This window comes from Alnus glutinosa, chromosome 5 (assembly GCF_958979055.1).
Source record: "Alnus glutinosa chromosome 5, dhAlnGlut1.1, whole genome shotgun sequence".
Taxonomy (NCBI): domain Eukaryota; kingdom Viridiplantae; phylum Streptophyta; class Magnoliopsida; order Fagales; family Betulaceae; genus Alnus; species Alnus glutinosa.
This window is the reverse complement of record NC_084890.1, coordinates 6,332,633-6,345,307: the sequence shown is the minus strand read 5'-3', so window position 1 is coordinate 6,345,307 and position 12,675 is coordinate 6,332,633. Positions and strand designations below refer to the sequence as shown.

Here is a 12,675-nt window from a genome sequence, read left to right as displayed (position 1 = left end):
AAAGTTTAAGTCAATAAAAAAAGGTAAATTTAATCATTTAATTAATACTTCAATACTCTTCCTCACCTATTGGCTCAAACTCCATTTTTAATAGATAAAAAGAAGTGTTAAAGTATTGATTAAATAATTAAATTTATATATTCCTATCGATTTAAACTTTTAAAATAAGTCGTAAATCGTTTTTCAAAAATTAAAGAAATTTTTACGGTTTGTACTAAACACTGAAAAATATAAAAAATATTTTACGCTCAAGCAAACAGAACATAAATGACGTGACAGAAAAAAAATTAGCCATTGAATTAACATTTGATTTGATGGGAGACGGAACGACCCCTAAAACCCACTTCAAACCCGTTCATTTATAATGGGCTAGATTTAGAGGCTGTATATAGCTTTTCTCAATATATGTAGCCCATCCAAAACCCATTTCATTTGTTATATAGGCTGGACCTAATGATCTTATAATACCCAAAACCAAACTCACCCAAAATCACCAACCCGAACCGGCCTCTTTAACCACAAGCCCTGCAATATAGCGTAGCAGCAAACCCAAGAAAAACCAGCCACAGCAGCGAGCTCTGAAGCTGCAATGGAAGAAGAAATTGAAGTCGCACGTCCCCGAGGCCGGCACATAAGGAAGAGGGCTCTCAAGAACAAAGCTGTCGCCATCACTTTCAACGAGAAAGATCTTTGGTACTATGTTTAAACCAAACCCAAAATTCTCTCTCTCTCTCTCTCTCTCTCTCTCTTTATTTTTTTGTTTGGAGGTTGTAGAATTGGTATTTTTAGTTTTTGATTTGGGGTTTTTGGCACGGGAAGCGACTTTGTGGGTGGGTTTCATAAGAGGAAGAAGAAAAGGAGAAAGGAAGCCGAGAAGCAGCAAGAGGAGGCGCAGAGGAGAAAGCGTATTGAGCAGCGAAAAAAGGTTATTTTTTGCTTGTAGTTTCGGTTTTTTTTTTTTTTTTTTCGAAGTTAGATACTCATCGTGTTTTTGGGTAGTGAAATTAGTCATTTAAGTTTTTATATTATGTTGTATTTTGTTAGAATATACGCAATGAGCCAATGTTTTCTTACAAAAGTGGTTCAGATTAAGGACTGATTAAGAAATTTCTATGTTATTTCGGTATAGAGATGTGTTACGATATTTAACTCCAGTTAAGGGTTTAACTAAGTCAGTAAAGTATTCTTGTGGGGTTTCTTTGTTTTTGTTTGAGGTTATGGGCTTTTCTCAGAAGATTGGGATTAGCTTGGCTATTGTTGATGTTGTAAGTTGCCGAGCAACTCGTGGTCCAGTGGAAACTAAATCAGTATCCACCAATCTGGATAGATGGTTAAGCCTTAACAATTGGGATGAGAGTATAGATGTGTTGGTATTATGTATGAGCATAGTGTTAAGTGGAATATTGACAGGTGAGTGGAGTCGCTAAAAGAAAAAGGCCAACCATAGGGTCAGTGTCGATAGAGTGGCCGCCGAATTTAGAAGTGGGGTAAAATGGTATGATATTAAAGGGTTAAAGGTTTAGCCAAATTAGTATCTAACAATCCTAGGGATTTTGGATCAATGGTTAGGCCCTTGAAATGACCTAGTCATAATGAGATGCAATTTGATGTATAATGCACTGACTTACTGTCAATCAAATGTCCGAATTGTTCCTTGCTTTTTAGGCATAAACTTTTTAATACTGTCAAACCTGCTATTTTTGTAAGGGAGGTTTATGTGGAGTGTAAAATTTTATTGAAATATCTTCATCCATAAAAAAAGCAATAGAAACAATTCAGAGTGGAAGTGGTATAAAAAAAGAAGAGAGTTTGTTTTTTTTGATAAGTAAATAAAGTTTTATTGAAAGCGTAAGGCGCCCCTAAGTACACTGGCAGTATACACAAGGAAACGCCTAAGTAGGCAAAAAGAAGAGAGTTTGTTATAGGCAGAGACATGAAATATACAACCTGACTCTATCTACCTCTACCATTTACAAAACTTAACTTTGTGCCTGAATACTTTCATCTGTAAACCCACTGCCACATTACCATTAAATAAGAGTTAGTAGAGTATAAAGCCATAATGCCCCGCTTTGCCAGTTGCTGTGCATATGGCAACTGTTCAACTCATTAGGAGCAACCATAATTTGAGGGTTTAAACCTTAGGGGTATTTGGCTGTTAAAAGCCTTGAAACATTTTCTTTTAATGGAAAAGTTCCTTAGAAGATATTGACATAGAAGGAAGAGGGGAGAGGGTATTCATTAAAAAAAGAAGAAAAAAAAAAAGAGGAGAGAGGGCCAAAAAGGTTGTGACGGATTAACTTAGCAGTCAGTCCTTCATGTTGATGACCATACATCTCATCATGGTTTTCAAGATTCCTTCTTTCTTTCTTTTTAACGTGTTGTGCCATATATGTATCGCTTGTGGAATTGCTGATTATGGGTATTGTTTGTTAATGTGTTTTGGGGAATTTTTTTATTTTAGTTTGAAAAAATGTTTTCGTCTGACATAAATGTGAAAACTGTTTTGAGTGTTTTGTGTTTTGGGTTGTTTTTTTTTTTTTAAAAAAAAAAAAAAAAAAAAAAAAATTTGTTGTGGGTAAGTAGGTTTTAATTGTTATATCTCTACTATCTAACTTATGTTACAGAGGAAACTGGAGAGAGAAATGGTTGGTGGTGGAGCTCCACCTGCCACTGGTTCAGCACCTGATGAGAATGATGAGTGCCAAGAAGAGGATGAGGAAAATGAGCTAATTGCATCTATTTCTGGTATTTTTCAAACTCTCCAATCCGCTGGTTTCAAACCTTTTTAAGCTACTTGTGTTTATCAGTACTCACTACTCATTATAAAGCACTCATGGGTGCTGGATCGAGTAATTTTGGGCTGCCAGGCCACTTGCCAATGATTCTGTGGTCTAATGGGTCTACTGATTTAGCAGTATAGTTGTGGATCTAATCAGTGATAACTTCTCTGGAATAAAACCTAAACAGAAGACATTCTTCTGATATTAGCAACAAAGCTGGCATTGAGACTCTGAGAGCCACTTTGTGAGAATTATGTGCAATAACCACATCATTGTGATTAGTTCAAAGCTAAGAGCGCCTAAAGGTGGGGCATGAATACTTCGATGACTCATTTAATTCCACCCTGGATGCTCTAACTTTACTCTACTGACTTGGTGCAAGTGGGATATGAATCTACTGTTATTTCCCCCCCTCAATTATATATTGTTAGATATGTAGTGGAGTATTAGGTATGTTATACAAGCGTACGTGTTTTACCCCTTTAACGTTTTGGGTTGGGTTTTCGCTATTCTTTGAAAGGGACAACAACGTATGACAATGGCAACATGAAAGTCACAGTGACAACAAGTGAGATCTCTGGCGAAGAAGAAATCCTTCCAAGTGACAAAACGCAGGTAGCAGTGCTGCAATTAATTGGAGCTGATAAGAAGCACAACGTGCCTGTGAGTAAGAAGAAAGCATTCAAGAGAGTTGCGAAAAGAAAATCACGGCCAAAGCCTCAAAATAAAAGAGACAGAAAGAAGGGAAAGAAAAAAAACAAAAAGACGGGATAGCTGTCTGTCTGGATCATCCTGTTCTTCTATTGACTGATCATGAAATTAATGAGCTTGGCTGCCTGATAACTTATGCTTGGCTGTGCAAAGTTTTGGTATATGATAGCTGAGCCGCCGGCCTTGCTTTATGTATAATGTTTATCATGAGATTTTGTTGTGAAGAGTGAGCCTAATTTCACTCTGCTTCACTTCGAACCTTCGAAATAGTGTTGCAGTGGATTCTTTTTCCCCTTTACTGCATTATCAAAATATGATTATAGCCGTATTCTTTTCATGAACTTTGATTGAAGATTATGTTGAGTTGTATGTCCTCAATATCTGTATCAGGTGTTTGATCTAATTAAATGTGTGCTTCCACGAGATAAATGCTAGAAACTACACTTGTATTCCACTTTTATCTCATTTTGTTGACGTAGTATTGCCAATCATCTCTTGGATCAATTATTATTATTGTTTTGTTTTTTTGAAAAGTTCAAGGTTAATTGACAACACTACATCAACAAAGTTAAATGAAAAGGTGGTGCGTAACGTTACTCCTTTTCAAGAATCATTTTCACACGTTGTACTTTTGACGGCGAAGGCCTTGTACGTTACTAGTGAATGTTGTGCTAAAAAATTATTAGGTGTGTACGTTTGGTCGGATTCAGGTCGAGGCGTAACGAGGTTGTCCATTGTCTATACAATAGATAAACTCATGTGAAAGGGCACTCAAGTCCTATCTTGTTGCTCAGCTACATGCCCAAGCCTAATGAGGTCTAAATGTCCTTTGATATGAAACTGCTAATCGACAGTTTTATTGCACCGGATTCACATGTTATTTGGTCCTTTAAAAGGTACCCTTGGTACAAATTTAACGTCAATATAATAATTCATCCTAGAGGATTATTTTACCCAACTTTTTCCGGGCAATTACAGGATGAATTTCTGGGTTTTACTACTGATTTGTGGTTGTGATTGTTACTACGACTATTTCCAGTGAGATGAAAAAAATAAGGAACAACGTGGGGTCAAACAGGGACGTCCACCCAGTGCCGCAATGTGTCAAAGATGGAGCGTTTATGTGTGTGTGGACCACGTAGAGTTGTGACAGGGGACACTAGATTCGTGTCCTGTCTCGAGCTCCGCCAATCGCTGCTGTGGCTTTTGTTCCAATCCTATGGCGTGCTAACTGCCAATGCCTCTAGTAAATCTCAAGCTAATAATGCAGAAGGATCTTTTTCTGCACGGCTCAATTTTTTCCCTTTTTTTTTGGCCGAACAAAAAGGTTGATTACGTTGAGTGAGGAAAGAGGATGGATTTTTCTGTCACCAACAAAAGACGAGGTGGGGACATGTTTTTTCTTGGTTAAAAACCCACAAACGAGTCGATAAGTCAGATTGATGATTACAATGACAAATAATGTCAGCTTTTACGTTTTTACCATAACACACACCTTTAATTTTTACGTTTGAAAATACTTACTGTTTATACTTTTTGAAAATAACCGTATATTTACCGCTTATGTTTTAGTGACCAAGTTAATATACATTTTTATAATTATATTTGTAAAAAATGTGTTTGGTGTCATTATTTTACATATTTTTTTTTGTATATTTATTATAAATTTATCATTAAATCTGTGAAATTCACGTATCATCTCATAGATTCATTGGTATATTTATATATCTTTTATATGAAAATAAATAAAAAATAATAAGAGAATGAAATTAAACATTTATTCATGATAAATTTAATATTAATTGAAGGAGTGTGTCACAACGAAAAAATCACATAATACTTTTTGAACAAAAAGATAAAAGGAAGAAATATATTTATATATTATATTTTTGGGTCAGAAGAAAAGTAAATTTGAACTTTGATTCCTTAAACCTTATTCGCCAACTTTATAAGACCTCTCTTTTTCCTTGTTCTTTCCACTTTCGTTTTCTGGAGACTGGATTAGACGAACGCAACCCAATTAACAAAAATCTCAAATCCAACGGCTGCTATCACCAGTGTACACTCGCTCCCTAGTCCTCACCCACACACAAACACCACCTGCCCAATCCCCGACATGTACGGTCATTAAAAAAAAAATAGAATAGATTCCCAAGCTTCCTCAATCCAACGGCCCGGCTCCCCCGATTCCCGGTCCGGGAGATCTCAGCCCACCGTCCAGCCACCAGTAAGAGATTCGCCACTGTTAAAGTCGTCACTGTAAGCACTCGGACAAACAAAATAGAGAGAGAGAGCCTCTTCCTAGTCAGATTGCCAAAAAGGCGTTTGTATCAGCGAAAATTCGCAGACGCTTCGGCGAAGCTTCCCGGTCACTCGAAAACCATAAGGCTCTCTAGTTTTTCTTTCAGGTTTTTCACTTTTGGCGCTCGCCTTTTACTTTTCTTTCATTGTCTTTTGCTTTCTCATCCACTCGAATCCGAGACAAAGTTTAGTTCTCCTTTGGATTCCAAACCTCTCAGTTTGGTTGCTGAGAAAACGGAGGAAAATAAAAGAAACGGAGTGCTCGAGTGTTCTTCTTTTTGTTGCTTCTGGCTTTGTTTGTTTTCTAGAGATTGGATATTGAAGCCAAAGTAGTAAGTTTACTATTATGTAATTGGAAAGGTTTAATAGTTTATTGTTTCGTTACACTTTCTCCTTTGGTTTTCAACCTGCGTTTGGTTGCTGAGAAAGCAAATGAAAATAAAAGAAACCGAATTCTCGAGTGTTTTTATTTTTGTTGTTGTTGGCGTTGTTTGTTTTCTAGAGATTGAAAATTGAAGCTGAAGCAACAAGTTTATTATTATGTAATTGGAAAGGTTGTTGTGTGTTGTTTTGTTAGAGTTTCTCCTTTGGATAAAGCCTCTGTTTGGTTAATGAGAACAAAAAAGAAAAAAAGGAAAGAAATTGCGTTCTCGAGTTTCGCTCTTTGTTTGTTTGTTTTGGAAATATAGAGGAGTTTGAGTCAAAGTGGGGTTAGTTTTTGCAACTGGAAAGTTCATATTGTGTTAAGTTTCTTATACTTTCTCAGCGGCCAAACAGGACGGTTAGTTTGGTGGCATTGAAAATGCAAACGAGGTTTATGGAAAGATCAAACAGCATGGCGAGGGAGAAGCGAGGTTTGGATTCAACTTCAGCTGAAGAAGGCCAGCCTGATAGGAAGCGACCTGCTTTAGCTAGGTAAATCTTTTTCTCTTTCTCAAAAATTGAAATTTCTATTCTCTTATTCAAATTTTGATTCGTACTTTTGTTAAATTGGTTGCGTTTTTAGCTGAAATGCTGATTTAGTTTGGAGTTCTTGGTGTGATCTTTTGGCCTAAAGTGTGTTGCTTCTATGCAGGGGCGGAGCCCCCCCAAGCCCCAAGGTTCTCCCCCAAAAAAAAAAAAAAAAAATTAAAAATTAAAATTTTGCCCCAAATTTTATTATTTTTTCTAATTTTAGTCCCCCCAAAACTTTTTTTTTCAATTTGGCCCCCCCAACTTGGGGGAGCTGGCTCCGCCCCTGCTTCTATGGTTCTACTTGAACAAAAAATGTTAAGTTCGTTCACAGTAACTTAACCTAGAAAACTTTTTCATCTAATTAATTGGATTCTATGAGTTCTAGCAAAACTAACTAAGCTCTAGATTGGTTGTTGCTTATAAAGTAATAAAAAGTTGTAAACTATGTTGATAGATTTGATCTTGGCAATAACTTGGTATTCTGAACTGAGAAAAGGGTTATATGTCGAACTGATTTTGATGTTATTGAGTAGCTCATCAGAATAGAGAGCACCAAATCATGCTGCTTTCCAGGTCGTGGTGCTGGATGTGCCAACTGTATAATATAGGGGTGTTTGTATTTATTCTGTTTTAAAAGTCTGATTTATATTGATTATTCTGTAATATTATGTAAAATTGGTTTACCTATTTTTTTTTTCCAGATTCTTTATGCTTCTAATATTATATTTTTGGGTTCATTTTGGACTTACATGGGCCCATACACACACACACACACACACACATGTAAGAAACATCATTGCTTATCTACCTGAAAGTATCACTTGAATTTTTAACTTCTACTTTTGAACAGTAATGTTTTGGAGTTTTGTTTTTCAATTGTTATAGCTGAGTTGTTTTTCCATGCAATGTTGATGGCCTTCAGATATTGTTTATTGAAAGTTTCAATTTTGATGCAGTGTAATTGTCGAAGCTCTGAAGGTGGATAGTCTCCAGAAACTTTGTTCAACATTGGAGCCTATTCTTCGGAGAGTTGTAAGATAAATTAACTTTCTTCTGGATTTTGTTCCTCTCCATGAACGATATACGATATCTTCCTAGCCATGTTTCATCATGAAGTGATTAATTGAATCAATCAGCTGCCCAGCTAGTTCATTAACTGGCCTTCTTTTAACCTATCCAGGAATGGAGAATGCATTAATTTATATTTATTTCTCTTAAGAGGCTTCAATAAATATATTTTTTCAATACGTCTGACACAAAAGCAAATGATATATTGATTTATACATTTTGTGTATGATTTTGATGTTTCTTGCACTACTGCTGAACAGGTTAGTGAAGAAGTGGAGCGTGCTTTAGCAAAACTAGGCCCTGCCAAACTTACTGGGAGGTATTATTATCATTGTTTTTCTTCTCGTTGCTAAGCTCACTAAAATAATAATAAAAATATAATATTACTTTTTAAATTCTCAGATGAATATTGTATTTGGTCTGTTCGTTAAAAAAAAAAAGGTTCTTGTTATGTGTGACTATTAACACTATTCAGTTGTATCTGCAGCTGGATGAAATAAAAGATCCGGTATTAGGCTTTATTTTGTGCTATTGTGTTCTGGGTTTTGTCAGCATCATCACTCCATGGTTGTTGGAGATAGGGTCAGATTACCGCCAAAAAGAAGAAGAAGAAGAAGAAGAAGAGAAGAGAGAGAGAGAGAGAGAGAGAGAGAGAGAGAGAGAACAATTCTAAATAATAAAATTTAACGGATAGAAAAAATATAAAAAACAAGATAAAGAAAAGCAGACACCTCTTAAGTTGGCATTGTGCAAAGATGGATTCAATTCCTTAAATCCAATAGGCTTGATTTGCTGTTTGTTTAGTGGATTTTTGATCATGGAGGTTTACTCTAGATTGCTAAAGTCTAAGTCCATAACATATATGGGCTCTCCAACCTATGTATTGCTTTCGTCCTTGGTTCGTGTTAAGCTCCTCTCTTGCCACCAACTGGTCTTAGCTCTTGCTATAAATTGGCATGGGGGGTTGATGTGAGGCTTTTAGATCCTGTAGTGTAATAATCTAAAAACTTGATTGTTCATGACAGTAAACTTGATTGTTCATGACAGTCTTTTGAGCCAAATCTCGCGGTCTGGATCTGAATATTTGTTAGCTACATGTGTTTCTTCTTTGGCTTTTCTCCCATTTCTCTGTTATTCTTGGATTTTGACCACATCTATCTTTGTTGTGATAGTGTGATTGTTTGAATTGCTAATTATTATTACTTTATCCTCTAATGATTGTGAAAATGCAGGACTTCTCCTAAACGTATAGAAGGGCCTGATGGGAGAAACTTACAACTACGCTTCAGTTCCAGGCTGTCGCTTCCTCTCTTTACCGGTGGAAAAGTAGAAGGGGAGCAAGGTGCTGCAATTCATATTATTTTAATTGATGCAAATACAAGGCTCACTGTCACACGGGGTCCAGAATCCTCGGTGAAGCTAGATGTTGTTGTACTTGAAGGTGATTTCAATGATGAGGATGATGATAACTGGACTCCAGAAGAATTTGAGGGTCATGTAGTGAAAGAGCGTGAAGGAAAGAGGCCACTTCTGACTGGGGATTTGCAAGTGACACTGAAGGATGGTGTAGGAACACTAGGTGATCTAACATTTACTGACAACTCAAGTTGGATAAGGAGCAGGAAGTTCAGGCTAGGACTTAAGGTTTCCTCAGGCTATTGTGAGGGCACTCGTATACGTGAAGCAAAAACAGAAGCCTTCACTGTTAAGGATCACCGGGGAGAATGTGAGTTCATAATTAGCACCAATAGTTTTATTCCATACAATATGGATGTCTCTGTTGGAATGATTGTAAATTTGGAACTTTTTGCTTTACAGTATACAAGAAACATTATCCGCCTGCATTAAATGATGAGGTTTGGAGATTGGAGAAAATTGGTAAAGATGGGTCATTCCACAAGAGGCTGAACAAAGCTGGAATTTATACAGTTGAAGACTTCCTAAGACTTGTGGTTAGAGACTCACAGAGATTGCGGAATGTAAGAATGCTGATTTGCTTGTAAAATTCAATTTCGTATATTGCAGTTTTGACTTATTTTTCTGTTCTTACGTTGCAGATTCTTGGAAGTGGCATGTCAAATAAGATGTGGGATTTTCTTGTAGAGCATGCAAAAACTTGTGCTCTAAGTGGGAAACTTTATGTGTACTATCCTGAAGATGAGAGGAATGTAGGTGTTATTTTCAACAATATCTATGAGTTATGTGGCTTGATTGCCAATGGACAATATCACCCAGCTGATTCTCTTTCAGAAAATCAGAAGGTAATAGTTATCTTCAGTCTTGTACAATTTGGATGATCATGTTAATTTGTATTCCATCTAGTGGTTTACTAATGTTACTCATAAGCATTGCAATCCAATTAATCTTTCTCTACTTGTCCATAATTTGTCTATATTGGTATCTTTTTTCACATTGGAGGGATCTATTCAAGTGTGGAAGAAGAAGTTAATCCATAAGCAAGTTTTATTAGAATGTAAATAACAATAATTATCCTATTTTCCCCAATTCCAGCTTTCATGACATGCCCTTTCTAGTTTCCTATTGGCCTGCAACACTATAGAATACCAGGTTTTTAATATTTCTCCCTTGTCTCTTCAAGAAAAAAAAGAAAAAAACTCGGACCCGTAAAATATTGGAAAAAGAAATGTTTATAAATTTTATCTTCGAGGTTGTGGGAAAAAGGATGAAGTTTAGAAACTCAGATTGGTTTTGTTTCATGCAGGTCTATGTGGACACCTTGGTGAAGAAGGCATACGACAATTGGATGCATGTTATAGAGTATGATAGCCAGTCACTTCTGAACTTTAGGCAGAATAAGAGTTTAGGTGCTTCTCAAACTGAGGTTACAATGAACCCACAAGATTATTCAAACCCATTTGACCAGCAGTTCACCCTACCAAGCCTAACCGTTCCAGTTCCTTCAGAGCAGCCTTCTGTAGATTCAGCAGGCCTTACAGTTGGAGGTATAAATTTTGGTATAGATCATAATAAATTTTTTATTTACATTGTGGTTGGTGGGTATATGCATTACAGTAGTGTTACACTGTTTCAACCCCCCCCCCCCCCCTCTCCTTCCCCTTAAATAAAGCTACATTCATGTTCAAATCCACTTAGAGAAACAATTGATTGTTAGACATGACTTGATTCAAAATGTTTTAATTTGGTCACTCATTGATTTTTTTTTTTTTTTGAAAATTTAGAGAGGTGGCATGACATGAAGAATATTGAGCTATTTGATGTGTATATACTGTATTAATTGTTCTTTGCAACTCTTTTACAATGGCTTTTCATTTTGGATGTCGGTGTCTGTTTTTAAGCCTTTTATTATGCCTTTAAGACCAAGCTTGTCCCTGCATTAGCTCTTCTATTTGGTTTCTGATTATGTGTTCTCTCTCTATAGGATACAATGATAGTATAGCAACCAGATTCTCGCTACAGTCACAGAATGGAAATCTTAATGCTCCTGTTCAGTTTGATGGCACTTCATTTTCTCTACAGAACCCTTTGATCAGTGCTTCATACGAAGCCCAAATTCCAAGAAGTGAAAATGTTCTGTCCCTTGGTACAGCACAGTCGTCCACATCGGGCTTCCAGCCGATTGGTGCATCCAATCTTACTTCTTACAGGGGAGTCGAAGACTATTTCCCAGAGGAAGAGATTCGTATGAGAAGTCATGAAATACTTGAACATGAAGATATGCAGCATCTGCTTCGTATGTTTAATGGGGGAGGCCATGCTCATGCCTCAGTTAATGTGGCTGAAGATGGATATCCTTTTTCATCAGGATCCATGGGCACCCCATCTCTGAACTACAACTTTGACGAAGATCGTTCTCGTTCATCAGGAAAAGCTGTTGTGGGGTGGCTGAAGCTCAAGGCAGCCCTGAGATGGGGCATCTTTATTAGGAGGAAGGCTGCTGAGAGACGGGCTCAACTTGTTGAGTTGGATGATTCGTAGATGTGGTCTGAGGCGCAAAGTTGATCCGGTTTTATGTAACATGCCTTTTCTTCCCTGCCTGCCAATTCCTATCATGCTGAAGTTTCTAACATGACAAGAAATGGTCATGGCTTGGCCAAAAAGGAAAAAGATTGCTTTAGATATACGGGTGGTGCTTGACTCTGAGCTAACCTGTTTGCTGTATACTGCTAGCCTGTACAGTAAGCTTACATCTTCTGTTAATAAGTACTCATAAAATGTTGTCCTCTCAACATTCTTGTCTGCTAGTACCATAGACCAACAAAGTTGAGCTATTTCTCCTGAAGATGTTTGCCGATGGCAGCGGTAGAAGATTTAAGCGACGAATCTTCCAAAAAGTGAGAGTTAGCATTGGTAATTTTTAGTACATTTGGAAATGATCAGAGTCTGTGGTAGTTGACATAATTGTGTGTTAGTTGGAGTACGACATGTTGTATCTTATGCTCTTAATTGTAGCATGTTGGTTGAAATCCAACATGATTATTTTATCTTGTATGTTATTGCCTTGTGCCGGGAGAACAATAAGTTAATGGTAGTGAATTAGTGATAAAATTGTCGGATCATGTTTTGTTGACTCCTTACTGACTCTTGTGGGCTGGGCTACCTGCATGCTTGCTCTGATTAGTTTGGAAATGTTTTCATATTTATGTTGCACCTGAAGACTTTGTAGCTGTCTGAGATTATTATTATTATTATTTTATTTTTTTAAATGAACATTATTGAAGGAAGAATATTAAAACGGCACAATACCATTGCAAATTATGACTTTGAAGTCAAATTTATAAAAGGTACTAGCAATTTTATTGCAAATTGTCTCGGTGGGAACTATCATGAAGAACTGCTAAACAAGCAGTTAACCGATATTAATCAATCCATGAATCCT

At 36.7% G+C, this 12,675-nt stretch overlaps 2 protein-coding genes across 5 annotated transcripts; both read left to right on the top strand.

Moving 5' to 3' along the window:
- Positions 1 to 491: 491 nt before the first annotated feature.
- LOC133867603 (ribosomal RNA-processing protein 17) lies at positions 492 to 3,831 on the top strand. Its single transcript, XM_062304345.1, has 4 exons — positions 492 to 693; positions 820 to 925; positions 2,628 to 2,748; positions 3,304 to 3,831. Exons 1-4 carry the CDS (start codon positions 590 to 592, stop codon positions 3,555 to 3,557), a joined length of 585 nt encoding a protein of 194 aa, XP_062160329.1. The 5' UTR covers positions 492 to 589; the 3' UTR covers positions 3,558 to 3,831.
- A 1,852-nt stretch (positions 3,832 to 5,683) lies between these two features.
- LOC133868682 (calmodulin-binding protein 60 C-like) lies at positions 5,684 to 12,366 on the top strand. Of its 4 annotated transcripts, none has more exons than XM_062305655.1 (9): positions 5,684 to 5,902; positions 6,573 to 6,710; positions 7,706 to 7,781; positions 8,078 to 8,136; positions 9,050 to 9,543; positions 9,636 to 9,796; positions 9,875 to 10,078; positions 10,540 to 10,780; positions 11,218 to 12,366. In XM_062305655.1, exons 2-9 carry the CDS (start codon positions 6,598 to 6,600, stop codon positions 11,772 to 11,774), a joined length of 1,905 nt encoding a protein of 634 aa, XP_062161639.1. In that variant the 5' UTR covers positions 5,684 to 5,902; positions 6,573 to 6,597; the 3' UTR covers positions 11,775 to 12,366. The 4 variants fall into 4 exon arrangements, with proteins under 4 accessions (XP_062161639.1, XP_062161636.1, XP_062161637.1 ...); XM_062305652.1 differs by having other exon boundaries at positions 5,769 to 6,127; XM_062305653.1 differs by having other exon boundaries at positions 5,769 to 6,127; positions 6,562 to 6,710.
- The last annotated feature ends 309 nt before the right edge of the window (positions 12,367 to 12,675 follow it).

What these genes read in the sequence shown, in the direction of transcription:
- LOC133867603 (XM_062304345.1), top strand. Translation starts at nt 590, where the DNA reads ATGGAAGAAGAAATTGAAGTCGCACGTCCCCGAGGCCGGCACATAAGG. An exon ending in GTATTGAGCAGCGAAAAAAG is followed by an intron (nt 926 to 2,627) that starts GTTATTTTTTGC and finishes CTTATGTTACAG; the next exon opens with AGGAAACTGGAGAGAGAAAT. An exon ending in GCTAATTGCATCTATTTCTG is followed by an intron (nt 2,749 to 3,303) that starts GTATTTTTCAAA and finishes ATTCTTTGAAAG; the next exon opens with GGACAACAACGTATGACAAT.
- LOC133868682 (XM_062305655.1), top strand. Translation starts at nt 6,598, where the DNA reads ATGCAAACGAGGTTTATGGAAAGATCAAACAGCATGGCGAGGGAGAAG. An exon ending in CCTGCCAAACTTACTGGGAG is followed by an intron (nt 8,137 to 9,049) that starts GTATTATTATCA and finishes GTGAAAATGCAG; the next exon opens with GACTTCTCCTAAACGTATAG. An exon ending in TAAGGATCACCGGGGAGAAT is followed by an intron (nt 9,544 to 9,635) that starts GTGAGTTCATAA and finishes TTTGCTTTACAG; the next exon opens with TATACAAGAAACATTATCCG.